The sequence below is a fragment of the Trichechus manatus genome, unplaced genomic scaffold (assembly GCF_000243295.1).
Source record: "Trichechus manatus latirostris isolate Lorelei unplaced genomic scaffold, TriManLat1.0 scaffold00001, whole genome shotgun sequence".
NCBI classification, from domain to species: domain Eukaryota; kingdom Metazoa; phylum Chordata; class Mammalia; order Sirenia; family Trichechidae; genus Trichechus; species Trichechus manatus.
The window spans coordinates 25,899,114-25,924,449 of record NW_004443937.1 but is presented as its reverse complement, the minus strand read 5'-3'; the positions used below and the strand labels follow the sequence as shown (position 1 = coordinate 25,924,449).

At 61.2% G+C, this 25,336-nt stretch overlaps 1 protein-coding gene across 2 annotated transcripts in view; it reads right to left on the bottom strand.

Annotated features, from left to right (window-relative positions):
- Positions 1–25,336, bottom strand: part of NBEAL2 (neurobeachin like 2) — a 32,639-nt gene that overhangs the window by 6,614 nt on the left and 689 nt on the right. Inside the window, exons 2-43 of one of the 2 annotated variants that reach the window (XM_023726394.1) lie at positions 17,868–17,956; positions 17,659–17,787; positions 17,470–17,551; positions 17,253–17,377; positions 16,961–17,043; positions 15,195–15,280; positions 14,809–15,091; positions 14,542–14,648; positions 13,897–13,977; positions 12,375–12,458; positions 11,868–11,966; positions 10,783–11,384; positions 10,568–10,700; positions 10,355–10,474; positions 9,825–10,146; positions 9,538–9,620; positions 9,357–9,449; positions 8,989–9,163; positions 8,715–8,851; positions 8,135–8,294; positions 7,745–7,847; positions 7,422–7,575; positions 7,161–7,319; positions 6,809–6,968; positions 6,553–6,638; positions 5,863–6,378; positions 5,036–5,214; positions 4,780–4,939; positions 4,347–4,484; positions 3,879–4,235; positions 3,642–3,791; positions 3,329–3,486; positions 3,026–3,150; positions 2,805–2,940; positions 2,154–2,314; positions 1,733–2,073; positions 1,528–1,623; positions 1,020–1,144; positions 786–926; positions 493–623; positions 265–374; positions 49–166 (exon numbers count right to left, since the gene is read on the bottom strand). In XM_023726394.1, coding sequence (XP_023582162.1) covers positions 49–166; positions 265–374; positions 493–623; positions 786–926; positions 1,020–1,144; positions 1,528–1,623; positions 1,733–2,073; positions 2,154–2,314; positions 2,805–2,940; positions 3,026–3,150; positions 3,329–3,486; positions 3,642–3,791; positions 3,879–4,235; positions 4,347–4,484; positions 4,780–4,939; positions 5,036–5,214; positions 5,863–6,378; positions 6,553–6,638; positions 6,809–6,968; positions 7,161–7,319; positions 7,422–7,575; positions 7,745–7,847; positions 8,135–8,294; positions 8,715–8,851; positions 8,989–9,163; positions 9,357–9,449; positions 9,538–9,620; positions 9,825–10,146; positions 10,355–10,474; positions 10,568–10,700; positions 10,783–11,384; positions 11,868–11,966; positions 12,375–12,458; positions 13,897–13,977; positions 14,542–14,648; positions 14,809–15,091; positions 15,195–15,280; positions 16,961–17,043; positions 17,253–17,377; positions 17,470–17,551; positions 17,659–17,787; positions 17,868–17,956 — 6,877 coding nt within the window. The remainder of the gene's footprint in view (positions 1–48; positions 167–264; positions 375–492; positions 624–785; positions 927–1,019; positions 1,145–1,527; positions 1,624–1,732; positions 2,074–2,153; positions 2,315–2,804; positions 2,941–3,025; positions 3,151–3,328; positions 3,487–3,641; positions 3,792–3,878; positions 4,236–4,346; positions 4,485–4,779; positions 4,940–5,035; positions 5,215–5,862; positions 6,379–6,552; positions 6,639–6,808; positions 6,969–7,160; positions 7,320–7,421; positions 7,576–7,744; positions 7,848–8,134; positions 8,295–8,714; positions 8,852–8,988; positions 9,164–9,356; positions 9,450–9,537; positions 9,621–9,824; positions 10,147–10,354; positions 10,475–10,567; positions 10,701–10,782; positions 11,385–11,867; positions 11,967–12,374; positions 12,459–13,896; positions 13,978–14,541; positions 14,649–14,808; positions 15,092–15,194; positions 15,281–16,960; positions 17,044–17,252; positions 17,378–17,469; positions 17,552–17,658; positions 17,788–17,867; positions 17,957–25,336) is intronic. The other variant, XM_004368465.3, reaches the window with a different exon arrangement.

The window sequence follows — 25,336 nt, the reverse complement described above, 5'->3', positions numbered from 1 at the left end:
CCCTCCTCACCTGTCCTCAGCCTCCATTGCGTCCAGGGCACCACCCACCTTCATAGGTGCAGTAATAGAAGACATTGAGGGCTTCCTCAGCTGCAGGCCCCCGCTGTTTGTAGCCAAAGATGAGATCGATCCACTCGTGCAGGTGGGCAGACACATACTCCGACTCCTGGAGTCAGGGAAGGGGCAGTCAGTCGAGGGATGGCTGAGGCATACCCTGACCCCTTGCTCCTGGCTGCCCACCAGTCTGTGTGGTCACCTCCTCACCAGAGCCCGGCGGTGCTGCTGGATGAAGTCCTCAGGAGAGTTGGCCCATGGTGGCAGCACCACATCACCCACCTTCTCGTTGCTCGTCTGGAGGCAGCCCAGGTCAAATCCTAGCACAGGGGCCAGGTCAGCTATACCCCTGCACCATCTTACCCGATTCCTGGCCACCCCAGCCTGTGCCCTCCATCTCCATGCCCCCCACTGTTGCTGCCAGCACCTCACTCTTACCATTCTGGTTCTCCAGGAAGTCAGGGAAGTAGAAGAACTCTGGGATGAGCTCCTTCACATCGGCGGGGCTCTCCAGGCGGGTCTGCCAGGCAGCTGCCACCGAGTGGAACTGCCGGTCAGAGCAGTCAAAGCTGGGGAGGGGCACGGGCCAAGGTGAGGTGGGAGAACGAGGACAAGGAGGGAGCGGTGTAGCTGGGGGAAAGGAGCCAGAGGCAGGCCCAGGATGTCTGGAGGACCTGCCTGCCCCTCATTGGCCCATCGCTCATCGCTGTCCACCTCACCCCCCGCCATACCGGCCACTCTGCAGCTGGACGTGCAGGGAAGTGAAGGGCTCTGTGCGGATGAGGTAGTGCATCACGCCTGCTGCGTTGGAGTAGTGGGTCCCATAGTGGAACTTGTCAATGGTGCCCGCTGGGTCCTCAAAGCTCTCGTACCTGGGGCCATAGATTCAGAGTGGGGGAAGTTGGCAGAAGCTCACCCCTCACCCGGCCCCACCCCCCTGAGCCCGGCCCTGCCCACGCGCTCACTTCTCCCTCACGAGCTGGGCATGCTTGGGGTTCACCACACCGATGGGCTTGGACAGGTCCCGGAAGACAGCCGGGTTGTTGAGGTCCAGGGTTGGGGACACGTAATCCTGCAGGACCCAGGGGAACTGGCCGCCCACCGGGGCAGGTGCTGCATGAGGGCCCTGTCGGCCTACCTGCCCACCCTGCCTTGCCCTCACCCACAGGGAGACGGGCACAGAGCCCACAAGTGGGGGAGTACCAGTTGGACTGGCCACGGGGGAGAGGAATAGACTCTCTTGGGACAGGATTCCTTCGGGGAGAACAGAGGCCTGGTGGGGAGGGGAATAGGGGCAGGGAGGGTCTGGGGATCTGTGGCAGGGAACAGAGGCCAGGTCTCAATCAGCACTGCACGCCCAACCCAGGACCAAGCTCATGGCATGGCCCACTGGCAGGTACCTACACTTGGGTGAACCAAAGGCTGATGGACCAGAGAAACAGGGTGGAGGTGTGTGGGTGGGGGGGCCCTCACCACAGGGTACTGAGACAGGTCATTGTAGGTCCGCCCCGCAATGGTGTTGAGTTGCATCAAGTACTCGAAGTTGGATATCTCACGCTGTACCCATTTCTGGGGGGCAGGGGCAGGCAAGAGGTGAGCCAGCTGGGCCGTCCAGCATTTCCCCTCCTCAGGGTCCTGACCTCACAGCCCCCTACCACCTCACACCCTGGGCTATCACCTGGGTAAGGCCTGAGGCGCGTAGCATCTCCTGGGGCGAGCGGCTGCCTAGGTAGCCTTGGGTGGGTGGCCGTAGACGCAGGAGGCATGAGTATACTTGGTTCCGTACCTGGGTGTGCGGTAGGGTGGGATGGGGCAGGGTTGGGGCTAAGCTGCAGTTGGGCAGGCTCAGGGCCTGGTGAGCGGATGAGGCTGGGGTCCCACCCACCTTGCGAGGAAAGTTGAGGAAGTAGTTGGCCTGATCGATGAAGAAGAGCTCAAGCGCTGAGCGGCGCAGGTTGAAACGCCGCAGGTGGACCTCCCGCAGCTGGGCCAGTGGGCGCCGGAAGTCATGACCGATACCTATGGGGACAAGTGGTGGGTGTGGGAGTCACTCGTCCCAGACCCCTGCCATCCCCCCAACTCGCTCCACCAGGCCGCACCCTCCTCGGTTTCCACACGCTCGGAGCTGCCATCGTAGAAGTACACGTGCTGTGTGGTCACCTCCAGCAGCCCTGGGACTACAGCCACCACCGTGACCAGCTGGCACTCGGCCGACAGCACCAGCTTCTCGCGCTGCTCATCCAGTTCCGCAGCCTTCATCCTAGGGGCCAGCGCCCACCTCAGGCTCTAGGCTCTGGGATCCCCACCCTGCACACCCAAGAGCCACACTCCCTGAGCACCATCCAGGCATGAGGTATACACATTCGTGTCTTTAGGAAGAGCTGCCCAGGGCCCAGCACCCACTGCCCCTGGTCCCACCCTCCCTTCCCCAACCTCTGAACATCTTGCCCCTCCCCTACTTCCCCAGCCCAGCCCCTACCCATTGCCCCTCCAGTCTGTTTCTCCGTCCTCTCTTACGTGCCTAGCCAAAGAGCAACCATCAACCCAGCTAGAAGACTCTCCCAAACTCCCCCACCTCATTTTGGTCAGTCCCTTCAGGGTGCTGAGCCCGGCAGTAGGAGAAACAGACTAGGGGAGTCAATCCCACAGCAGGTACCATGCACTGGAGCAGAGATCTGAACTGCAGACCCTTGTCCACTCCCCAGTCAGACCTCTCCAGGTGCTGCAGGCTAGCTCCCAGCCCCACTCACGCTGTCTCCAGCGCGGCCATTTCGTCCTCGCCTAGCTGGTCTTCCTGCAGCTCCTCGGGTGGGGTGCTGACTTTGGCCTCCTTGGTCACTGCCAGAGGCAGCGAGGCCTCCTCGGTGAGTGTCAGGGGGGCCTCCCCTGCAGTGGGGAAAAGGGCACTCAGCCAGAGTTCAGCAGGAGGGGCATAGAGGTTGAGTGGAACCAGCTTAGCACAGCCCCTCACCCAGGTTGTCACGAAGGGCACTGGCTTCCAGGTGAGGATCGAAGTGATGGTTGGGAACCAGCTTCAGACGCATGCGGGAGTATGTCTCAGCACTGGACAGCTTCCAGCGGGGAGTGGGAGGGTTCCTGCAGGTATGTACCCAGTGGTGGTCATGGGAGGGTAGAAGGCTGTAGACTCTTTATCCCTTCCGGCCCTCAGTGACCCACCCAGGCCCCACTGCAATTGCAGCCTGGCTCTCCAGGTCCCATCCCTACCTACAAAGCCCCACCCCTCCACCTTGACTCTGCCCTGAGGCCAGCCCACCTCAGTGCCCAGGCCCCGCAGGGGCTAGAGAGCTGGCGCCACAGCGCTCCCCAGTGCAGCAAGGCAGTGGAGTGCTGGGCCGCCTGCTGCTTCACCGCAGCTGCGTAGCGCAGCCCCTCCAGGCGGGTGCGCCTCTGTGTGGGTTCTAGCACCAGCTCCTGGGGGATAAGAGGGAGAGGGGGCGGGTCAGTCCTGCTGGCTGCTGCCTGTTCAGGCCATTTCTCCACTCTGTCCCGTCAGCCTCCTCTGCTGGGCACGTGTGTGGGGCAGGCCCCCATCCGCTACTCCCCACCCCCCACCCCAGGCCACAAACCTGGAAGGCCTGGCGGCTGTGGGTGCGCTCGCGTCGGTGCCGCTGCCCACTGCTCATGAGTGTGTCGTAGCAGGCATTCCAGAAGCCTGACATGAGGTCGTGGCTCTTAGCGTACGTGTCCATTTCGAACTGCGACATGGTGGGCTGTACCTGGAGGATTGGGCAGGGAGAAGAGACAGGTGTTCAAGGGGGGCTCCCACCTCCCTTTTCTCTTCCCCGGCCCCCACCTCTGGGCACCTGCTTGTCAATGAAGAGACGCCATTCAGGTGTAGCACAAAAGGCCTGGAAGTCCTCAAAGAAGGTGGGGCTGCCATTGGTTGGCGGCAGGGAGGGCAGCCCCCACTGCAGCCCCAGTGGCCCATAGGCACGGTCCAGCAGCGTGCGCACCAGTGGAACCAGCCATGAGCAGCGCTCTGAAGCTGTAGCAGTGGGATTTGGGGGTCCCGCGTCCCCGGTGGCTGTCTCAGAGGAGGAGTTCAGTGCCCTCGCCAGTGCCGCCTCCAGCTTAGAGAGCACGTAGCAGGCCTCCTCGCGACGCATTGGCACTGTGGTCTGCAGCAGCGCGTGCAGCTTCACGTAGGCCTGGGCATGCAGCTGTGGGAAAAGGAGGGGTGTGGAGGCAGCCCAGCCTCTCCTGGAGCTCCGTACACCTGTCACCCACTCCTTGCCCCTATCCTCCCTAACCTCCCCCAACAACATGCTCACCTGCGGGTCCTCCAGCAGTATGTAGCCAAGCACCAGGCGCAGGCCGATCTGTGCCATTTCCCGGAGATCTGCTGTGCCGTCGGCCAGGTGCAGCCAGGCCCCCAGGCGATCAAGTAGGCTGCACACACCTTCCAAAAGCTGCCGCGTACAACATATTTCCAGCACATGTCACCAGGCAAGGCTGGAAGCCCACCAGGAGGGAGCCAAGGGTAGGTTTGGGCTGGGGGACAGGTAGGGCAAGGATGGTTTGCACACACAGACAAGTTCATGCTCACAGACAGCCGTGTCCACAAGCATTCACCTCAGCCCAGCACTCTGACACTGAGGCACCCGTGTCAGAGGCATGCATGTACTCATCCATCTCCCCACCCCAAGGATGCAGATGTTCCAGAACATGGGTGCTTATGCGGCTAACTGCTCTGAGCCGCCCCACCTTCTCACTCCACAGCTCCTGGTTTCCATGGCCCTCAGCACACAGGAAGTCCTGCAGCAGGCGCAGCAGCCAAAGCGCCTGCTGGGTGAGACTCGCCAGGACCCCAGTCGAGGCCTCCTTGATGTCGGTCAGAGCTGACTCCAGCATCATCTCCAGGAGGCTGCAGGTGGGCAAGGGACTCAAGGTGTCTACCTAACTGCCCTCCTTTGCCCCCAGGCTTCCCTAGGCCCCTAGCCCTCCCGAATTGACCTCTCACCTGCGCTTGATGCAGTCTGGTGGGCGTACAAGTGTGGCTGAGGCCCCGAGCTGGGTGAGTACCGAGAAGACCTGGCCCCGCTCCCGCCAGGCAGCCTCATCACTGCCTTCCACGCCCCGCCACGTCACTGAGAACAGCACGTTGGTGAGCAGGTTGCACAACTCCTCCTCAGGGGTTTGCTGTGGGCACAGGTCAGGGGGTGTGGGCTCTGGGCTGGGGAGGGAGGGACTCAGGCTAACCCTCACACCATCCCTGCTCAGCACCCTTTACCCATTCCCTAGTAGGGACAGCAGGAGGCAAAGCATTCAGCCCAGTACTGAGGGCCTGGGAGAATGGTGTAGGGGCCTCAGCCACTGTCTGAACTGAAGGGAGAATCCTGGGGTCTCAGTGGACTCCCAGAGGGAGATGAGGCAGTTCACAAAATTACCCTGCAGTCCTCATCCTATGAACTGTCTCAGAATTCTCTGGAAGAACCCCATAGAATGAGCAGAGACCCTCCCCCAAGCCCAGGAGCCCAAGCCAGGACCTTGCTCTGCTTCCCTTAGGCTCTGCATAGTCTCTGCCCTACACGCTGTCTTGGGGGCCCTCGGGAAGCCTGGCGTGCACCCCAACACTGGCCCGGCATGACCATCCTGTTCTGGGACCCCACTTGGGAACACAACTGCAGATGAGTGTGACAGGGGGCAGCACTGGGCTCAACTGGCAGCTGCAGCCCTGGTGTTGAACAGGGCCCCACCTTTGGAGAGGCTACACTGCCAGCCCTGTATTCCAGAGGTGCTCCCCTGGGTGCTATGTAGCACCCTGCAGCAGGGGTGGTGCCGCCTCACCTGAGGGCTGCTGGTGTTTGAGGTGTCATCCCCACTAATGGCGGGCTCCAGGAGGCTGCCGTCCTCCAGCACATTGGAGAGGCTGGAGCTGTGGCGGCCGGGGGCAGCAGGGAAGGGCCGGGGCCCATCTAGTGGGGAGGGTGTACCAGGCTGGCTGGCCGGAGTCAGAGTCCCATTGCTGCTGGTGCCACCGGCAGTGTTGCCGGAACCCACACTGGCCCGTTCTAGGCCCAGGTCAAAGTGCGTGCAGAAGGGGGAGAGAGCCTGATAAAAGGCATCTGGGTCAGGGCAGGGGGCCTCTGAGGGCAAGAAGACGTCGCAAGGCTCGGCAGGTGACTCATTGGGTGGCTTGTGCAGGGCTGGCTCGGGGGAGGTGGGTGGCTCTGGGGGAAAGGGTGGGGGAGCACCAGCCGTGGTGGCCTCCAGGATATACAGCCGGGTCAGCACATCCTGCCAGCCAGCCTGGCGGGCCAGAAGCCGCACTATGTCTGGCTGTTCGTAGATGAGGTGGAAGAGCTGCCGGGTCAGAGCACAGCGGTGAGGGACTCATTTGACCGCCTGCCCCCAGACCCTTAGCCTAGGGTCTTTGCAGGGGCGGCCTCCAGAGACCCTTTAACACAGGCAGACAAAGCGAAGTCCTGAGAGTAGAAGCTTCCCACCCCTCCCCAAGCGTTCACCTCCCACACTCACCTGGCGACAAATGTCCAGGCGGACGCTGAGGTCAGCCTGGAGGGATAGCTGTACCACGGCCATCAGATCTGAGAGGTTCAGGCAATCTGGGAGGACAGCAGAGGGGGCCTGAGGGACTTACCCCAGTGGGGGCACTGTGCTCCCCTGCTAGTTCAGCCCTGGCCCCTCGACCACCACCTTCCCTATCCCTACCTGCCGTTTCCTTCATACATGTCACCCTTCACCAGCCTGCCTCTTGGCCCCAACCAGATTGTACCTGCCCCCAAGAACAGCTTGTAGAAGCCCTGGCAGAGCTGCGGAGAAACAGTGCCCTCGGGCAGGCAAGCAACAAGGCCCTGGAGGCCATACTCCCGCAGTCGGAGTCGCTGGCGGCTCCGCTCGGGCAAGCGTTCATTCTGCTGCAGTCTGCGCAGGATCTGTGTGGATATTATGGGGTGCGGGGGCATCCTTACTGTAGGAAGGTAAGTCATCACACAGGTGTGTGGCTCCAAGTGGGGCCTGAGAGGGCAGCTTCATCCGCTGGCCCCAGGTCTGAGGCACACCCCCACCGAGCCCAGGCAGGGGCCACAGCAAATGGGATGCCAGGGCCAAGAGTGGGCAGGGTGTACCTTGCAGACTCGGTCGGGCAGCAGGGGCAGTGACTCTGGCCGCACCAGCAGTGCCAGCAGCACCTCAAGGTTCCCAGGCTCCAGCAGGAAGGCAGCCAGCGGCTCCTGTGCTGGTGAGCCCTGCAGCAGCGCCAGCAACAGGTCCAGTGTGCCTACCACCTGGGGATGCAAAGTCTCACACTGGGCTGGACCACATGTTGGGGCCCACACCCCAGCCCTAATCTGGCCCTTACCCTCACCCTCACCCAACCTTCAGCCTACCTGGCCATCATCACCGGTGGCAGCCAGAAAGCTCAGCACAACCTGCATGTCATCAGTGGAGAAGCTCCGCGCCAGGAACTCCCGAGCCAGGCCCAGGAGTGAGGTCTGCACCGTGTGCAGGTCATCAGCCACAAGGGGGTGCTCCCGCTGTGGACTAGGCCGGTCCCAGCAGGCACACCCACCCAGGTCCAGGACAGCAGAAGGTACAGAGGGGAGAGAACAGGGAGAGCGGGCAGGTGAGCTGCGGAGGGGAAACACCTTGTCCCCAAGGTCAGAGGCCACTATGTCAGCTCCCCATGGCCCACCTGCCCCACCACCCTCACCTGTAATGGGTGCGCAGGGCGTCAAGGATGAACTGGACCCCGTACTTCCTCCGCAGCTTCTGTCTGTGCTCACGGACTATGCTGGACATGTACTGGATGTGGCCTGAGTGGGCATCAGCAGAGGGCTCAGGCCCCCAGGCTGAGCTGGGTTCCCTCAGGCCCCCCAGGGCAGGGCCTTGCCCCTGTCAGACCTCCCAAGACTGGGCCGTGTTCCCTCAGAGGCCCAGGGCAGAGCTGTCTGCCTGCAGGCCCCTCCCCCCGGGTAGATATGTCCCCTCAGACCTCCCAGGGCCAGTCATGTTCCCTCAGAGGCCCAGGGCAGGGTTATAACCTTTCAGAACCCCCACCACCCATCCTACAACCATCCCCCACCCACGTGCCCTCACCCACCAAGGCGCACAGCAAAGTCGCTGAGGGTCCAGAGGTGAAAGTTGAAGAGCAAATGCTGGTAGAGAAGGTACAGGAGGGGCCCACAGCCCTCGGCTGCCACCTGCTCCATCAGCAGCTGGCTAGACATGAGCACGTTCATGTCCATTGCCCAGCTTGGGACCTGGGGTGGGAGACAGAGCAGGGTGAGATGTCAGGGCCCCACCTGCGTGCTGTCTAGGCCTCCCAGCTTCCACCCTTCCCTGCCTAGGCAGATGGGCAAACACATGACCACGGCTGTCCTGCTCCAAACCCCTGGTGGGTCCCTGCTGCCTCCCAATTGCAAGCTCCTCAGCCTGCTGTGCCCATCGTCTGCCCTGCCCTGGGGCTTGACTTTACCTGTGCTATTCCCTCTGCCGGGAATGCCCTCTCTCCAGACCCTCTCAGACAAACCCCGTACAGCCTTTCAAGGCCCTGCTCAAATGCTCCCTCTGCCGGGAGCCTCATCCTGACAGACAGAACATCAAGTTCACCCTTCTTTGTCCCCCACCCAGTCCCGTTGGTCACACAGGGCACCCCACTCTCCTCCCCCACCAGGCCCCACCTTGCGCAGGAGGGCCCCAATGATGGCAGGCCCCTGGCACTGCACCAGGCTCTCCTGATTCACGGCGTGGCCCCGCAGGAAGTTGCGCAGCATCAGCAGAAAGGCAGCCACTGCATTCTTCTCCATCCGCTCCTCTGCTGGCCACCAGGCGGGGGACAAGTGTTTGTCAAGGGCCTGCCAGCAGCCTCAGACGCCTCAAGCACGCCAGTCCTCCCCTCCCTGCCATCATGCTGAGAGTGCCCTCCTTCCCAGTCCAGGTGCCCGGGACACTTACCTGAGGACTTGCCCAGTGGGAGAAGCAGGCCCTGGGTGCTGTGGCCAGAGGTCAGCTCGGGCCCCACGAGGTCATGTGTTTCGGCTGGGCCCGCCTCGGCCTCTTGAGGCTGCATAGCCACTCGCTCCAGCAAGGGTAGCAGGGCACCCATGCCCCCCACGCAGTTCACCACGTCCTGGGGGCAGGGGGCAGCAGTGAGAGGGCAGCTCCCAGCCAGGCTCTGGCCACACACCACTTGGGCCCTGCTCCGCCCCACAGGCCCTCCAGCCTGGGAACCCAGATCCAGGGAGCCCTCCCAGGGCACAGCCCCACTCCCCAGCCTGCCCTGTACACACGTGCCCCTTGCACACACATGCACACACAGGCACCTTTACATCCCAGGTCTCCACCCTGTGGCCTGTCAGGCGACCGTCCAGCCCGTGGCCAGGGGACAGGTCCAGGCAGATGTTGTTCTTGCAGGCCTGGGGGCAGGGGTGCGAGCCGGTCAGAAGGGGCAGGTGGAGGAGGGGGCAGGCAGATGGGGTATGGGAGTCGCCTCCACCCTCATACCTGTGGTGAGTAATGGAGGAGCAGCTTGGTGGCGAGCTCATGCAGCTCACCCTCGGGCTTGAAGGGTGCCATCTCATTGGGCCCTGCGGGTGGGCAGGGGCTTCAGACCCGGCTGGGCCTCTGGCCAAACCCCATCCAGAGCCTGTCTCTTCTTTGTCTGACCGGAGGACAGACCTCCAGAGACGCTTTCCCCTCCCTGGGACCCTAGTATCTGGCCCAGGTGGCTTGCAAGTCCCAACCACTTGGGAGTAGGGACTGGGGCGGGCAGGGTGGAGGGTGCTGCATACCGAGGGTGCACAGGGCCCGCAGAGGCGCCGCCTGCAGGGCTTCATGGAAGATAGCCACGGCCCCCAGCTCGCCCTCCAGGGACGTGGGGCTGCCCCACCGAGTGTCCTGTGTGCCTGCCAGGGTGGAGCTGATGCTGCCCTCCTGCAGGGGGGACACTAGCCCAGACCCCCAGCCCAGCCCTGTGGAGGCTGGGACTGACTGGGAGCGGGTGAGCGAGGGGTGAGTGTAAGCTAAGGCAGCAGGCAGTGGTGGCTCAGGCAGCCCCGTGGTGGTGGTTGTGGTGCGGTGCCCAGCAGAGCCGATACAGCAGGAGGAGAAGGGCTGCGGAACCGGGAGCGGGGCAGTGGTTAGGGCACAGCAAAGCCTGGGGCTCCACCTGCATCCAGTCCCTCCCAGGGACCCCACAGCTGCACAGACCTCGGACCCTGAAGTCTGAGTTCTGTGGGGGAAGACACACAGGAACTCCAGGCCCCACCCTGCTCCAAGTCTCCCCACCAACCCCCAGGCCCCCAAACCCTGCCTGACACACCTCACTGAGGGAGGGGCAGCGAAGGGGTGCTGTCTTGACCAGAGAGCCATCTTTGTAGACATGGACCAGGTTCTGGCCGAAGGGCCGGCGCCCGGGCACGTGGACGATGGCCACACAGTGCTAGAACAGAGGCCGTGCCATCAGGCTGTGGGATGGGGCTCGGCACCCCGCCCCCGCATGCCTCTGCGCCTCGTGAGCAGAAGAGGGGCTCACCCAGGCTGAGTCGGCGAAAGACACCTCGGGCAGGCTCATGGTCAAGTACTCCTTCCGGGTGCACACGGCCACCACCAGCGTCCCAGCCGCAGTGAAGAAGGCCTCAAACCCTGAGCCGCTGCTGGTGAAGAAGCTAGGGGCAGACCAAGCCAGTTATGCCTGCTTGCTCTCCTGCTCCCCTGGCACCATGCCCCTGGCCCCTGGCTGTCACTCACCTGTACAGCTGCTTTCGCTGAAGTGGCCGGGTGGGGGCCGGGGCAGGCACTGCAGCCGTAGGGTGCAGACAAAGCCAGGCGTGGAAGGTGAAGCCAGGTCCAGGCCAGCGCTGCATAGGGGGCACCATGATGCCAGCCATGCTGGGCGTGAGGTCAAAGTAGCGTAGGGCACGGGCGGGACCCTGGTGCCGGACCATGCCTAACAACGCACGGATGATGGCACCCGCGTGCCGGGCGTTCTCGGCCTCAGCTCCACCTGGCCCTGAGTCCAGCCCTGGTGGGGGCCGCAGCAGGCGACGCAGCTCCAAGGGCCTCAGTGACACACTGCCCAGCGCTTGCAGAAGTGCCAGCAGCTGCTCCTGGCAGCGGGCCCCCAGGGCGTGCCCCGTGCTGAGAGTCTCCAGCAGGCAGCCCACCAGGCCCGCCTGCACGCAGGTGGCACGGCTGGCAGGGCAGCTGTTGCAGAGCCACCAGAGGCACTGTGCTAGGAAGAACCGCAGCTCGGCTGTAGGCAGTGATGGCAGCCACCGCATCAGCACCAGCACCGGCTGCTCATTGCGGATCGGTGGCGGCGGGCATGTGCTGTGGTCACCCTCCACAGCCTGTGGGTGGAGGGAATGTGACAGTCCCTGGGCAACTGTGGCACAGCACAGGCCACCCTGCCAACAGTGGGACTTCCTGCCTCGGTTTACTTGCCTACAGCATGAGAAAGCACCACCCCATCCCGCTCACAGCTGGTGTTTGAGCCTCAGGAAAGAGGGGCACATGGATGACCGTCACTGCTAACCACAGTCCCTCTGCACTATTGACCTCCCCCACCCCAGGCCTCGGCTTAACCCCAACTGCATGTCTCCAGGATGACCCTGGGGCTTGGAAAGATGCAGCGGCTTCCAGGGCCCCACACGGCCCAGAGTCCTCACCCCAGTGAGACTGACACGTGTGGTTGGGCCGTGGGTCACACTGGGTACTGGCCACAGTCAGCACAGCCCCCTAAGGTGGACAGCTCCCCTTCTGTGCGGGCCCTGGTGCCTACCACAGTGAGAGTGGCCACCCTGGGGACCCTGGCCCCCCAGCCCCGCCCTCACCATGTTGAGCAGCTCTTGCAGTAGCCGATGGGTGGGGGGGCCGTGGCTCTGCAGAACCTCCTGCAGGTGAGGGTAGCCAATGCGCTCCTTAAACACCTCCTGTGCAGGGTTGTGGGGGCAAGAGTGAGCATCAGGTGGGTACCACTGTCTGCGGGCCCCGTGGCAAACTTACACTGCGTGGAACCCTGGAGGGGGTCTTGTCTTTCGGGGACCCTTCACCAGGCTCTGCCTCTGAGTCTCAGTGCTAGCAGGGGCCCCTGAGAAGGCTGCAGACAGTGCTCAGCCCCCAAGTGTCCCCTCACCCAGCCCTGACCCAGGCTACCCAATGCCCAGGACTGACTGGCGAGCATGCCCGCCTAGTGGACTGAGCTGCCCCCTAGAGGGCAGCATGGTCACTTGCTCTGCTTCAGGGAACAGGGTTCATAGCCCCACCAGGTCAGTTCTAGGGACATAAGGTCAGCTTCACTTCCACCCGCCCCCAGCACATCCAGACCGCAGTGTTCTCACCTTGGCTGAGGGGGAGCCGCTCATGATGCAGGTCAGCACCCGGATGACGTGGACTGCAATGGCATCTGTGTCCTGGGTCAGGACCTTGGGGTGGGGAGGGGCGGTTAGGAAAGGCCAGGATGTGGCTCCTGGCAGCTTCCTTCAGGAAAAGGGGTACACAGACAGGAATGCAGGCCCCAGGCAGGCAGCTGAGCTGGGGGACCAGGAGTGCAGGAGTGGATCAGCAACCCTGTCTTGGCACCAGGCCTTCTGCTCCTCACCCTGACTGCTGTGACCCTCACCCTGGGCCAGGGTCCTTTGTAGGCAGTTGCGCAAGGCCCACTCTGACAAAGGGGCCAGAGAAGAAACCAAGGCTGGGGAAAGGTCTCGAGAAGGCAGATGGACAGAGAACACTCTGATTGCAGGTCCCTCCTGCCCCACCACTTTCTGGTGGGCTTATGGGTCCCAGTCCCCACCCATTCCCCCCCCCCCACCAAGGTATACACACACGTGCAGTGCAGGCAGGCCAGCGAGTGCCCCATCACCCGTGATGATTGACAGGGATCAGGGGATTTAGGGATAATCAATCACAGGATGTTAGAACCAGAAGAACCTTCGAAACCTTTGAGTCTACCCTGCCCCATGCTCCCTAGATCCAGGTGGGGACACTGAGGCTCACTCTGGCTGAGCCTGGCAGCAAGGCATGCTGCTCACTGGCCCACACTGAAGAATGAGGGGTCACGAGAGCTTGGGGAGTCTGTCAGCAGGTGCTGGGCCATGCTTTAGCCCCATGGAGCCTTCGGTCCCAGTTTGGCCCCACTCTCCAAGTGCCCTTAGGTAACCTTCTTCCTCCCTTCAGGCCTTAGTTTCCTCATCTGTAAGAGCGAGTGGGGTTGCCCCTCCCCTGCCTGCTTTGAACACGACTGAAAAGACATGCAGGCTCTCAGAAAATGGTCAAGTGCAGTGGGTATGTGGTGCTGTCATGGAGACAAGACCAGGGCAAGGGCTCTGGAGGTCAGGGCCGGGGAATTGAGCCACCACAGAGAGACAGTGCCCATGTGGGGCCCCCACACTGTCACCCTACAGCCTCCTACAGCCCCAGTGCAAGGTGAGGAGGGAGCACATCCAAGGGGACAGGGGACTCCCAGCGACCTGCTTAAGGTGCAAGTAGCCACAGAAAGACACCCTTCTCTGTGGAAGACTGCAGCCAAATTCCTGAGTATCTGGGCTTCCAGTTTTTCCACCTGAGAAAAGGTGGTTAAAAGTTTCGAAGGTTCCTGCCAATCTGGTGCAGCCAAACCCCAGCTCCCAATACGAGCATCAGGCGGGCACAGACCACCTTGTGCCACGTTCCCTAGGATGGGGACTTGGAAGGAGGGTGAGACAGCATGGGACACCCACCCCCCTATTGCTAGGCCACAGCAGGCCTTACCCACATCTGCTCATCCCCCTGCTATAGTGCAAGGAAGGCTCAGCAAGGAGCTGCAGGGGGTGGGTGCCCCAGGGAGGTGGGTGCCTGAGCTGGCCAGCCCCAGGGCGGTACCTTCTGGACATCGGGCTCAGTCAGTAACCGGGTAGCCAGGTCACTGTCCCCCTCAGGGGGCACCTGGGCCTGCACATACAGCTGTGGCGGGGGGGGGGCACGGGGTGGAGGGGGCAGAGGAGAGAGAAGAGGAGGGAGATGGGGAGGGGTAGGGTTAGAGCAGGACGGGGGCAGCTGCCAGGGCTGTGCCCCAGATGGAAGTGTGAGCCCTGAGCCCCAGGCCAAGTGCCCCACCAGACACTAGGGAAGAGTAGGGAAGCTGAGCCACCCACGCCCTGCTCATACAGATGGAGTCAGCGGGCAGATGAGTGCGGGGAATGGGCCATGCATCCAAAAGCAGCTGGGCCCTCCTGGCCCTGTACTTGGGCTGGGGAAAGGGAAACAAGTGCCAGGGCAACTCCTATCCTTCCACACCACCCTGTCCCATAGGGGACACAGCCGTCCTGAGCCCCAGGCTCAGCCCCTATAGAAGCACTAGGAGACAGGCCCTCATCTATGCCCCAGCCCTCCCACTGAACTCTAGGTAACCTCACTGGCCACGAACTCACAGCTGGGGCCAGCCCATGTGCACTCAGCTGGGTACCTAGGCATGCTTCCCCAGCCTCTGGCTCTGTGCCCTCCACTCTCTGCCTGGGCCCTGCCTACCTTGCTGTTCTGGACAAGGCGAGTGAGGTGTTCAAAGCAGTTGTTGCTGAGGAAGGTGGCTTGCAGCACTGGCCGGTCCTTGCATGCCAGCATCATGGGGATGGCATCTGTGGAGGGGTCAAGGGTCAGTCCTGCCCAATGCCCCCCGAGCACCTCCAGGCAGCCCAAAACCTTCTTCCCCAGGCTGCCCAGTCCAGCCTTTCCATCTTCACTTGAGCCTGCTTCTCCCGGTGCCCCCACCCCAACAGCCCAGGAGTGCACACCCACCAAGCATGCTGACCCGCAGACTGACAAGTGTCTCCTCAGGGCCTGGGCTTGGACCAGTCGGCCAGTCGGCATTAAGGATGTGGAAGTAACCCTCAAGCAGGGCACGAAGCTCTGGCCCACGGGGGGGTGCGCGGCTGGTGTGCAGGGCGTGTACTGTGCCCACCAGTGACCCTAGTGCCAGTGGCACTAGGCGGGGGTCCTGGGCAGGCTCACGGCCCCAACGCCGCACGACACCCAGCAGGCCCTGCACAGAACCAGCGCTCACGGCCATCTGCCCATTCTCCTGCAGGCATGAACAGAGTGGGGCAGTGGGAGCGCGGCACTCACCCAACTGAGAGAGCCTGAGGTGCCTGCCCTCTACCCCACAGGCTCACATCCCAGCCTACCTTCCCTCCTGCAAGGATGGCACCAAAGAGGTGGATGAGACGCAGCAGCAGCATGGGAGGCAGACGATCTGCATCCTGCAGGCTCTCTGGGTGGGGGGAGGGCAGGGAAGGACTATGTCATCAAGGTGGCTGGGGTGTGGACCCAGGGGGCTGCACAGGAAGTGGGTGCCCTAGGTGGGGGGACGAGAGATATTAGGGATGGGAGACCCAATCTGAGGAAGAGACCTGGCTCCACCCTGGGAGGTCTGAGGGGCCATGGTCCCACCGTGCGGGGGTCTAAGGAGTCATGGTGCTACGCTGGGGAGTCTGAGGGGGACATGGCCCTTCTCTGGGGAGCCTCGGGGGGATGTGGTCTTGCCTTGAGGGGCTAGCCAGCTCCCCAGATCCTTAAGCCCCAAAGTGGGAAGGGGGGCCCAGGGTGAGCACATCCTGTGCTTCCCCACAGTGACCCAGGGTTTAGTTTCTCAGATGCAAATCTGCTCCCTCTGCCCCTGTGACGGTTGGAGCCCCCCCTTGCCCTCCTCCCCGCCCTGCCCTGCTGTGGGGACCCTGCTGTATCTACTTTGCAGATGGCCTCCCTCCCCCTCCTGCGCCCACGCCGGGGACTTCTAGGGGCTTTCACAGATTCATATATGGGAGGGCCACGTGGCCTGGTGCCAGCAAAGCTGGACAGGACTGAAACCAGGACAACAGAAGGGACCAACCCTGGGTCACGTGGGGGCTGCTGGGGGAATCAGGAGCAAGGGTGGCTCGGTTCAGGTGGGATGGGTGGGTGTCTCCCTGGGAACAAGGCTTTTGAGGTGAGGTCTGTGAAGGGAGAAGGAATGTTTGGGCAAAGACCCTGAAGTGGGAGAGCTTGTTGCTTTCTAGGAATGAGAGGAGAGGATGGAAACATGGCTGGGGAGCAGGCAATAAGTGGGGCTAGAGAGGAAGGCTGTGGGGAGGAGAAGGATTTGATCCTGAGGGCAACAGGCCACCATCGAGGGATTTAAAGCGGGAGTAAGAAAATCTAGTTTAAAAAGAGTACACAAGCTGTGGGGAGAATGGAGGCCAGGAGCTCAAAGTGGGACCAAGACTTGAGGTGGGCTCAGGGCGGGATGTCACTTGGATGGGGGCAGGCATGACTATGGGAAGGTGGGAAGGTGGTGGCCCATTGGGATATGAAGTGTCTCAGTGTCTCTGTGCTGCTCCTGGAGCTACTAAGTGTCTGGAGTGGGACCAACAGTTCCAGGAGGGGAGATGCCTCCAGCGACCTAGGAGAAGAGGGTCACCAGGGAGAACAGGTGGTCAGAGATGTCCTGGAGGTCGACTCCTCAAGATCAAGTGGGACTGAGGGGGCAGGAGGTGGAGACATCGTGTGTAGACATTGTACTGAGGAGGGGTGAAAACTGGGTGGAGGCTACAGGGGAAGAGGGAGTGAACAGGGAGTTCTAAGATGGTCCAGATCAAGGCGGGGCACAAGGTGCTGAAAGGATCCAGGAGATGGGAGAAAAGTGGATGAGAAATCAAGGCTGCCCAAGAGGGACAGGGAGGATACCCCCTCCCACCTGATGGGAGGCGCTCATTCCAGATGAGGAAAGGAATTATTCGTTTTGCCCAGGCATGCCCTTAACCTCCTCTCTGCCCCTGTACTTGGGCTTGGGGAGCTCACTCAAATCCCTGTGACTCTAGCCCTGTGTGCAGCCACCATTGCTCTGGTCAGGTCTTGCAAGTGTTAGGGAACTGCAGGAAGGGGCCCAGGTTTGGGGCCAGGGGCGGGGCCTGACCTTGGAAGAAGGCGCTGAATTCACGGGGCAGAACAGCAGGAGGGAACTTGTATTTGCTCTTCTCCTTGGAGCTGATGACTTCCCTAGGTAATGAGGGTGGGCAGGGGTGGGTGAGGCCAGGCACTGATGACCCACCAGCCTGGGCTCACCCCTTCTCCCTGTCTCCGTCCTCCTCCCCTCACAGGCCGGCACACAGGCCCAGCCCACCTCCACACCTTTGCCCTTGCCCTTCGCCCACAGCCATGCTCTCTCCAGCCTCCTCCCTGTCCCCTGCCAGTGGGCTGGGTCTCACCCGCTGTGCTGGCGTCGCCAGGTCTGGTAGGGGTCAAAGAGTCCCTCACAGAGGAGCAGAGCATGCAGGGCCACACTCTCCAGACGGGGCCCATGGTCCTCCTGCGATGGTGCTGGTCCCTTCAACTGTGGTCAGTCATGGGAGAGAGAGTGGAGAGGGAGTTAGCCTAGCTGTGGCTACCACCTGCCCCCCCTACCCCAAGGTGGAGCCCCCTCACCTCGGCCACCAACCCGGTCAGCAGTGCCAGCACCCGGGGCACCAGCACCTGGCCCCAGCCTGCTTCTACATTCTCTAGGTTCCTGGAAGAGTGATGGTGGCAGAGGTCAAAGTGCTGTGCCATCCTCCCATTCCCACTGGCCTGTGGTTCCACATGCCCCCCACCCGCCTGTGGACACCAGGGGCCCACCTGCAGAGGATGATAAAGAGCTTGAGCAGCAGCAGGGCCTGCTCCAGGTCCCCCTGGTCCAGCTGCTTGGCCAGCACATGCAGGGCATCCAGGGGCAGTAGCGGTATCTCAGCACCTGCCTCCTCGGGCCTGCAGAGAGTGGGTCACTGGGGCATGAACCCCCCAATCTCCCTGCCCTGGCTCTGCTCTCTGTGCAGCTCCAGCCTCACCTGTGTGGCTCCAGCGAGGACAGTGAGATGCTCTTCTCAAAGGAACCCACAAAGGCCTTCACCCACTGCTGCAGGTAGCCCAGGTCCTTCTGCAGGCAAAGGAGTTACGGGAACAGTGGTGAGGGGCAGAAGGGGTGCAGAGGACAGAGGCAGATAGTGAATGGAGGGTGGCACAGGGAACAGATAGGGATTAGGGTACAGGGCCGGGAGAGACGGGGAGTGAGGAGTGGGTGGGGGAGGAGGGAGGACAGGAACTTGGAAGGTCAGCATCAGGGGATTTCAGGATATAACGACCACTCATTCCAGGCCCCTCATCACTCTTCTCAGTCTCCACGCCCACCTCCCTAACCCTTGGGGACCCAGGAAGGCCTGACATGGGTAGGGGAGGTGCCCAAGTGTGCACCAGCCTGGGGTGTGGCTGTGGCTGACACTGGTGCTGGAGCTGAATTAGTTCTCCCACGCACCAGCCACGCCCTACACAAAGTCTTGGGTTCGGCCCTAGCCTGCACCATCTCCCAGTTCAGCAGCCGCAGCCTCCAGGAAACCTTCCTTGACTGCGCATCCCAGCACGCATGTGCACCGCTGGTGAGGCAGACCCATGCACACGCACGTTCCTCCACGCACACGTGTACACGTACAGGCCTGGCATCCCGGCAGAACGCCCTGCCTCACCCCAGGAACCTCCGCCCACCCTCGCCGGTTACCTGGACCCCCGGCCCCAGAGCTGGTTCCATGGGCAAGAGAGACAGTGACTGAGCCCGAGTCTGGGCACCGTCAGGGAAACTTTGGTGCTTTGGTGCAAACGGGAAACGTCCCCTCCCGCCCCGGGCCCAGGCAGGAAGCGCAGAGTCATGGTGGGGGCGGGGGGCCGCTTCCTCCCGGCAGACCGCAGGGATGTGGGGGGGCTGCTGGGGCACCCAGGGCTCAGCAAGGGAGGCTGCAGGAGGCTGCACCGGGGGTGTGGCCTGGACTTGGAGGGGCGGGGCTATGGCAAGAAAGGTGGGGCTTGCAGGCCAGAGACCAATCGTACACGCTGGAGGGCGGGGCCTGGAGATCAGGGGTGGGGCCTATCTAGGGACGGGTTCTGACCCCTGCTGCCATAGTGCCTTTCGTTCAGGCATCTGCAGCTGTCCGACCTGGGGGCACTGTCCGTCTGTCTCTTTGCTCAGGGACATACACAGAGCTGAGTAAGTCCTAGCCTGGCCCTCATCAGCCCAAACTCCTGAGTCCTTCTTCCCAGGGCATGGGGGTGGGTCGTGGCCTGCGCATGAACTCCTCCCTCTTTGCTTCCAAACGCCGTGTTGGTGCCATCTAGAGACCCCACCAGAGGGGCAACTTTCTTTCCCAGGGCCAGAGAGGTGGGGCAGGGTGTAGGCTGGAGAAGGGTGAAGCAGCAAGAAACACATCACAGCCAGCACCCGGTGGTATGAGGCTGCTCCCCAGGTGCCATGAACTCACACACCCAAGGGTCTCCAGAATCAGGGCTTCGGTCGGGTCTGAACTCTTGCTGAGAACTTTGCATTTCTAACAAGTTCCCTGCTGAGAATTTGTGTTTCCACCCCAGATATACTGAATCGGAATCCATATTTTAACAAGGTCCTTGAGTGATTCTTCTGTGTAACTTCCTGGGAACTTGTTAGAAATGCAAATTCTCAGCTGGAGTTTGAACCAGAAGAAATCAGTTCGAAGCCCTGTCCAGAACTACCTTTGGATGAATGGCTAATTTTTGCCTCCTATGGGTCCAGACCTCAGGGCCAGGCCTGAATGGGCCCCAGGGGAGGGGGTCAACCCCAGCAGACATGAGAAACCTGGGCAGAGCAGTCCTCCAGCCCGTGACTGGGTTTTTTTTTCATGTGCATTTTGGCACAGATCTGAGGCCCAGGTAACCCAGAGAGGAAATGGGACCACCAAGGTGCCAGTCGACACCACTGAGATGTCTGTCACCTTTGTCAACCTCTCCACCCTCTGCCACTACCAGCCTTCCTGCTCACCTGTCCATAACTCACCTCCCCACCAACCAGCAAGGAAAAAAAAATGCTCAGACCCTGAAAGGCCAGAGCTGGCCAGGACTCCTGGACTTTTTCTTCTGAGCCCCTCCCATTACAGATGGAGAAATGGAGGCCACAGCGGAGATGGCTCATCCAATACCACAGCTTCAACTACACGTTTGAAGCTACTGAAGACCAGACATTTCTTTCAGGCCAGAACCACTCATGGCTGCTGACCAGCAAGTTCAAGCTGACCATGTGACCTCTGACCCCTGCCTCAGTGACCCAACAGACTCCTATCTACTTTCAAGGATGTCCCAACTCCATCCTTTCCTCTTCTACACCAAAACCATCCCCATTCAAGTCACAATCATAACTCACCCATAATTCCCCGAAATGTAGTTTATTTTTGCCTGCTATAGCTCAGCTGAACATCTGAAAGCCCAAATCTGGCCATGTTCTCCTCCACCCTCACCTGGGGATAAAGGCCCAGGTGCCGATTGTGGCATTCGAGGCCCCCAGTCTAACCCGTGCCTGCTTTTCCAGCCTCTCCACCCATCCTATCTCTGATTTAGGCCTCCTGTCCGGGCCTCTGCCCACCCCATCCCCAGTGCCTTCTGTGGCTTGGGCTTTCAATACTTACGCAGGAACCTCCCACCCTACATGCCTGGTGGCCAGCCCCTTGGTCCAGCCCTCCTAGACCTAGGTGGGTCCCTTAGACTCTGCACACTCCCACTTTCCTTCCCTAGAGCCACAGCCCGAACCAGTCCAGTCCTGCAAACTTTCAGCAGGTTTGAGCTGGGCTGGGTTCAAGAGTGGGGCAATCAAGGCAGCTGTCCTGAGCTCTGGAGGGGGCCTGAGGGGTCTGTAAAGCACAGCACTGGGGGGGCATGAGGGTAGCTGGCTGTCCCACCTCCACGGGTCTCACCTCTTCTCCCTGGGACGCCTCAGCCCAGCTCTGACCTGGACCTGGTGGCTTGAGGCTGCAGTGTGGAGGAGTACAGGAGCCCCTGCAGGGGCAGGGGGCCTCGAGCATGATGAACCTGCTGCATGCAGAGTGCAGAGCAGGATAGGAGTGGCTGTGGTGCTCAGGCTCCCTGTGCCACTCTCTGCCCGTGCTGGCTCCTCCCTCACTTGCCATTGGCAGGGCTGACCCAGCCCTCCCCCCAACCTGACTAGGCCGGGTCCGACCCCACCCCATCATCCCTGAGGGCAGATCAAGAGCAGCTACACATGCCATGCCCTCCTCAGGGCTCTTGGACCCACCAGTAAGTGCTGTCCAGGCCCAGCATTAGGGGAGATGATTGTGGGAACTAGGGTTGGCTTGTTGGTGTCCCTGGGAAGGGTCTCATAGCCATCCTTGCAGAGATCCTACACCCATACCCAACCAGCCCTGAGGGCACTCAGAGAGCACTGAGGGGAGGAGGGGTGGGGCTCCGAAAAGCAGGTTAGGCCTGAACAGTCCCTGGCATGGAAGTGCCACTTCCTCAGAATTCTGAGGTAACCCAGAAAACTTGAGGGCAGATGGCTGTGGTGGGGGTGGGGGGCTATCTGCCAGGGAGACAGGGCCTCCACCTCATCTCCAGCCTTGGCATCCTCAAACCCATTGGATGCCCCAGCCCAAGGGCACTACTCACTGCCTCCCCCATGTCCCCCAAGCCTGCATCTGCTTTGCTCTCCATGTTTGCTCTGCCTAAATACCCCATCAAGGACCAGCACCTCTCCCAGGACCCACCCCTGTCTGGTGCCCAGGGGCCCTTAGTGGTTGAGTGTCATCAGTGGTTCTGGAGTCCAGTCCCAGTTCTAACCCTTGAGAGCCTCTTTCCGCCTCAGCTGCCTCTTGAAAACCACTCCTTTTTGCTTAATGGGAAAGGCTGAGCTACACCCACCTAGCATTTGGTAAAGGCAAGGAGAGAGGGCGTTCCACCCCCAAATCCAGGTGTTCTCACCTTCCCAAGCCCTTGGCTTTCTCCTCCCCACCCACCTCTGTGAATGACAGGTTAGTGGCAGACCTTGGCTCATAGGCCACTCCTGGGCCACTCCCCAGCTGGCTGTTCTAGGCAGTGGAAGCAGAATATTTTGGTGGGCCCTGGGGTAGGGAGAGTAGACGTAGCTCAATGGTGGGTGACTCCTACCAGTCAGAGCTGCCTAGGTGGTAGTGAGTTCCCCATCTCTGGGGAGATGCAGGCAGAAATGGGACACAGTGGGGCAGGGTCTGTTCTGGATAGCCTCTCCCAGGCTTGGGGGCCTCCCCACTCCGCATCAGGAGGGGAAAGGCAATGTCAAACCAAAGGTGGCTTCTGGCTATGTCAGGAGGACTGGAGGTCAGACCTGAAGGACCACCAGCTGTAGGATGAGGCCGGAAGATGGGGCCAGGGGCAGGGACAACTGAGGATAGTGGTCGGAGTGCCCAGGTGGCTGGGTCAGTCTCTCAGGTGAGAGGGTTTTGAAAGGGTTGGACCTCCTGGTCTCCATAACAATCTCCAGGACTTAAGCCTCCCCTTGTCCTGTTACTATGCAAACTGGGATTTCCTTCCAGGGTCCCCATAGTAACCAACCTGTTTCCATGGGTACCCTACACTTCCCTATCAGCTCCCCAGTTGCCATAACAACACCAGGGATTACTAACCCCTGCCCCAACCCTGGGCTCTGTGCTAATCTCCCCATCACCTTGGTCCCACCCCCTTCAGTTGCCTTGGTAATGAAGACAGGGAGGGAGAAACCCCGAACTGCCCCTCTGAGGTGGTAAGCACCCAGGAGGCTATTCCACCTTTCTTATCCTCATTCCAAGAGGGTAAATTGAGGCCTAGGAAGGAACACGACCCAGCTAAGGTCCCAGAGGGGGCAGAGGGCCTGGCCAAGTTTCTACGAGACAGCAGAGTTCAGTGGTCGGGGGGAGGGACTATGGGTGGGGTGGGAAGATGCAAGGTCAACACCAGCTCTGATCTGACCTCCTTGGAACCCTTAAGTCCTCAATGGCATACTTGGAGAGGTGGGTGAGTTTGACCTGGGCTCCCCACCTGTAACCTGAGTGCCGGTCCTGCCCTGACCTTTGTGACGCTGAATGCCTTTCAGCCCCACTTTTCACTGGGGGGCTGCTGAGCAACACCACAACTCTAGCCTGAAAAGGGGCCACTCATTTGCATGCTATTTTGTATAACTTTTACATGCTGCCCAACTGCCAGTCTGTTTAGTGCTGTCCTCAGTCCCCTTATCTTCCCACCCCCCTCCTAAGCCCTGCTTCCATCACACCCTCCCTGAGGAAGTCCTTGGCTTGGCTACCTCTCCCCCTCCCCTACCTCCCAGCTCCTGACAATTTGCCCCTGGTCTATCCCAATGCTCTTGTTGTTCCTGTCCCCTCAGCCTCCTCTGGGTCACTTCTCTGACTGTTCACCACCCTGGGGCCCGTCTCCTCAATCCCGTCATTCAGCAGTACCCAAGAAGCACCTACTAAATGCAAAGTGCCTGGAACAGCGGAGTGGCAAATATAGTGAGGGTTCACATGGCGGCATGCCGGACCTGGCGCCCAACTTGGTGTGGGGTAGACAGGGAAGGAGGACATCCTTGAATGGGCAAAAGAAAGCTCCAAGCAGAGGAAACAACACTGCCGTCCCAGGGTGGAGACCTGCCTGAAGCTACCTGCCACAGGACTAAGCCTTTCCTGGACAAGGGAACACGCGATGGAGGCTCACCTGGAGTTCCGCCTGCCTCTGTCCCAAACTCATCCAACCACCTTTGTACGTTCCTGCCTTGGTTTCCCCACCAGGGCCCCGAGGAGATCGGGTACAGTGATGTCCAGGGGCACTCCAGCCCTTCCCTTCTCCCTCCCTTAGTAGCCACCCACAGTCCCCGGCCTCACCTGTGCCCCCGCACAGAGCAGGGCTAGGTGGGGCAGGTGTGGGCGGGTCTGAACATGGGGTCCATGAGGGGAGAGGAAGGGCAGTAAGGGGGGAGTACTCCCTGGGGTCCCCGCCCTCCCAGACCCATAACTGGGGAAACAGGTTTGCCGGCTGATGTCAGCTCTCACCGCTGAAGGGAGGGGTGCAGGTGTTGGGGAAGCCTTCTGGCTGCCTGGCTGGGCATTTGGCCTGCTCAGGTCTCTTAACACCCTTTATCAGTTCCACCCCTTACCTTACTCTGTCTCCCCTGCCCATGGGTCCCTATTGGGGCTCAAGAGCCATCCCTCCCAAGAAGGCCAGCATAGAGGGGTGGTCATGATATTCCAGGAGCAGGACCAGGAGGGCAGGAAGGCAGTGCTGGGAGGCTGGCCTGAGCTTCCTCTCCCCAGGCAGCCTGGCCCCACCCAGCTCCCGGGTTTGCACTCACATCCTGGATTTGTTTGTCTGGGCCCAGGCTGTCCCCTGCCTGCGCAGGCTTCCAAGGTCACAACCAGCCAGTCTGTGCCCCAAACATGCCCCGTGAGATGAGGAGCTGGGAGGGGAACACCAGCACAGGTATTAGCGCTAAGCATCTCCCGAGGGGGTAGAGGGGCTGACCAGAGGCAGAGCTCAGCTAGAAAGGGCAGCAGCAGGCAACCATGCTGGAAGGAGACATCCCTCCCCACCTGCAGTCTGCCACCCAGTCTGAAGGCACACTACTAACATCCATTCCTCAGACTCATCATCTGGCTCAGCCTCCCTTCACCTGGTTCCAGGTGAAGAAACAAGGCCCAAGGACCTGCCTATGGTCACAGGGGTAGTCAGAGGCAGGAGGGCCAGGGCAGGTTTCCTTCAGGACCCTTTACTCCTTTACAGGGACTAACAATGGAGACAGAGAGGCTGGTGAGGGGGCCAGGGGAATAGGTGCCTTTTCTGGTCTGGCCTGGATGAGGCACACTGGCTACCCCTCTGCAAAGTCCAGGCTGACCCTGAGGTCAGGGCTGTGCCAAGTTTACAGACAGGGAAGCACAGGCTCAGAGGTGCAAAGAGCTTGCCCTGGGTCACAGTGAACAGTACTCTGCACTGCCTCCTGCCAGGGACCTGGACCTCTCACAATCTGAGTGAACTAAAGAGCCTGTGGCCCCTGTGGCCTGGATTCCAGGTCCCCAGACGGGGCGGACAGCCCTGGGGGACAATTGGTTGGCTTCTTCATGGAGGGCCAGCTGGTCTGAGCATGAACTTCCCTCCAGTGACAAGTAGATGAAGGACACACAATAGTCTTATTGTGCCCAGGGCACACCTGAGCCAGGAGCATGATGCCAGGCAGGTGCAGGGAAGGAGGCTGGTGCTGGGTGAAGCTGGGGGGTGGGGCGGGCGTGACCCTGGGATCCCTCCTTGCTGTGAGTGGAGAAGGAAAGGGGGGAGGGGTCCATGTGTGTGAGACAGAGTTTGGGGACAACAAGTTTTCAGTCCTGAGGGGACACAAGGGTCAGAGTCATGCCCCCTCACGTTCTGAGGCCACCTGAGGTAGGGAGTTCAGGAGGAAGGGGCCTCACTCTTTCCCTCTCAGACATCCCTCCTGGCCTCACTCCCAACCCCTTAC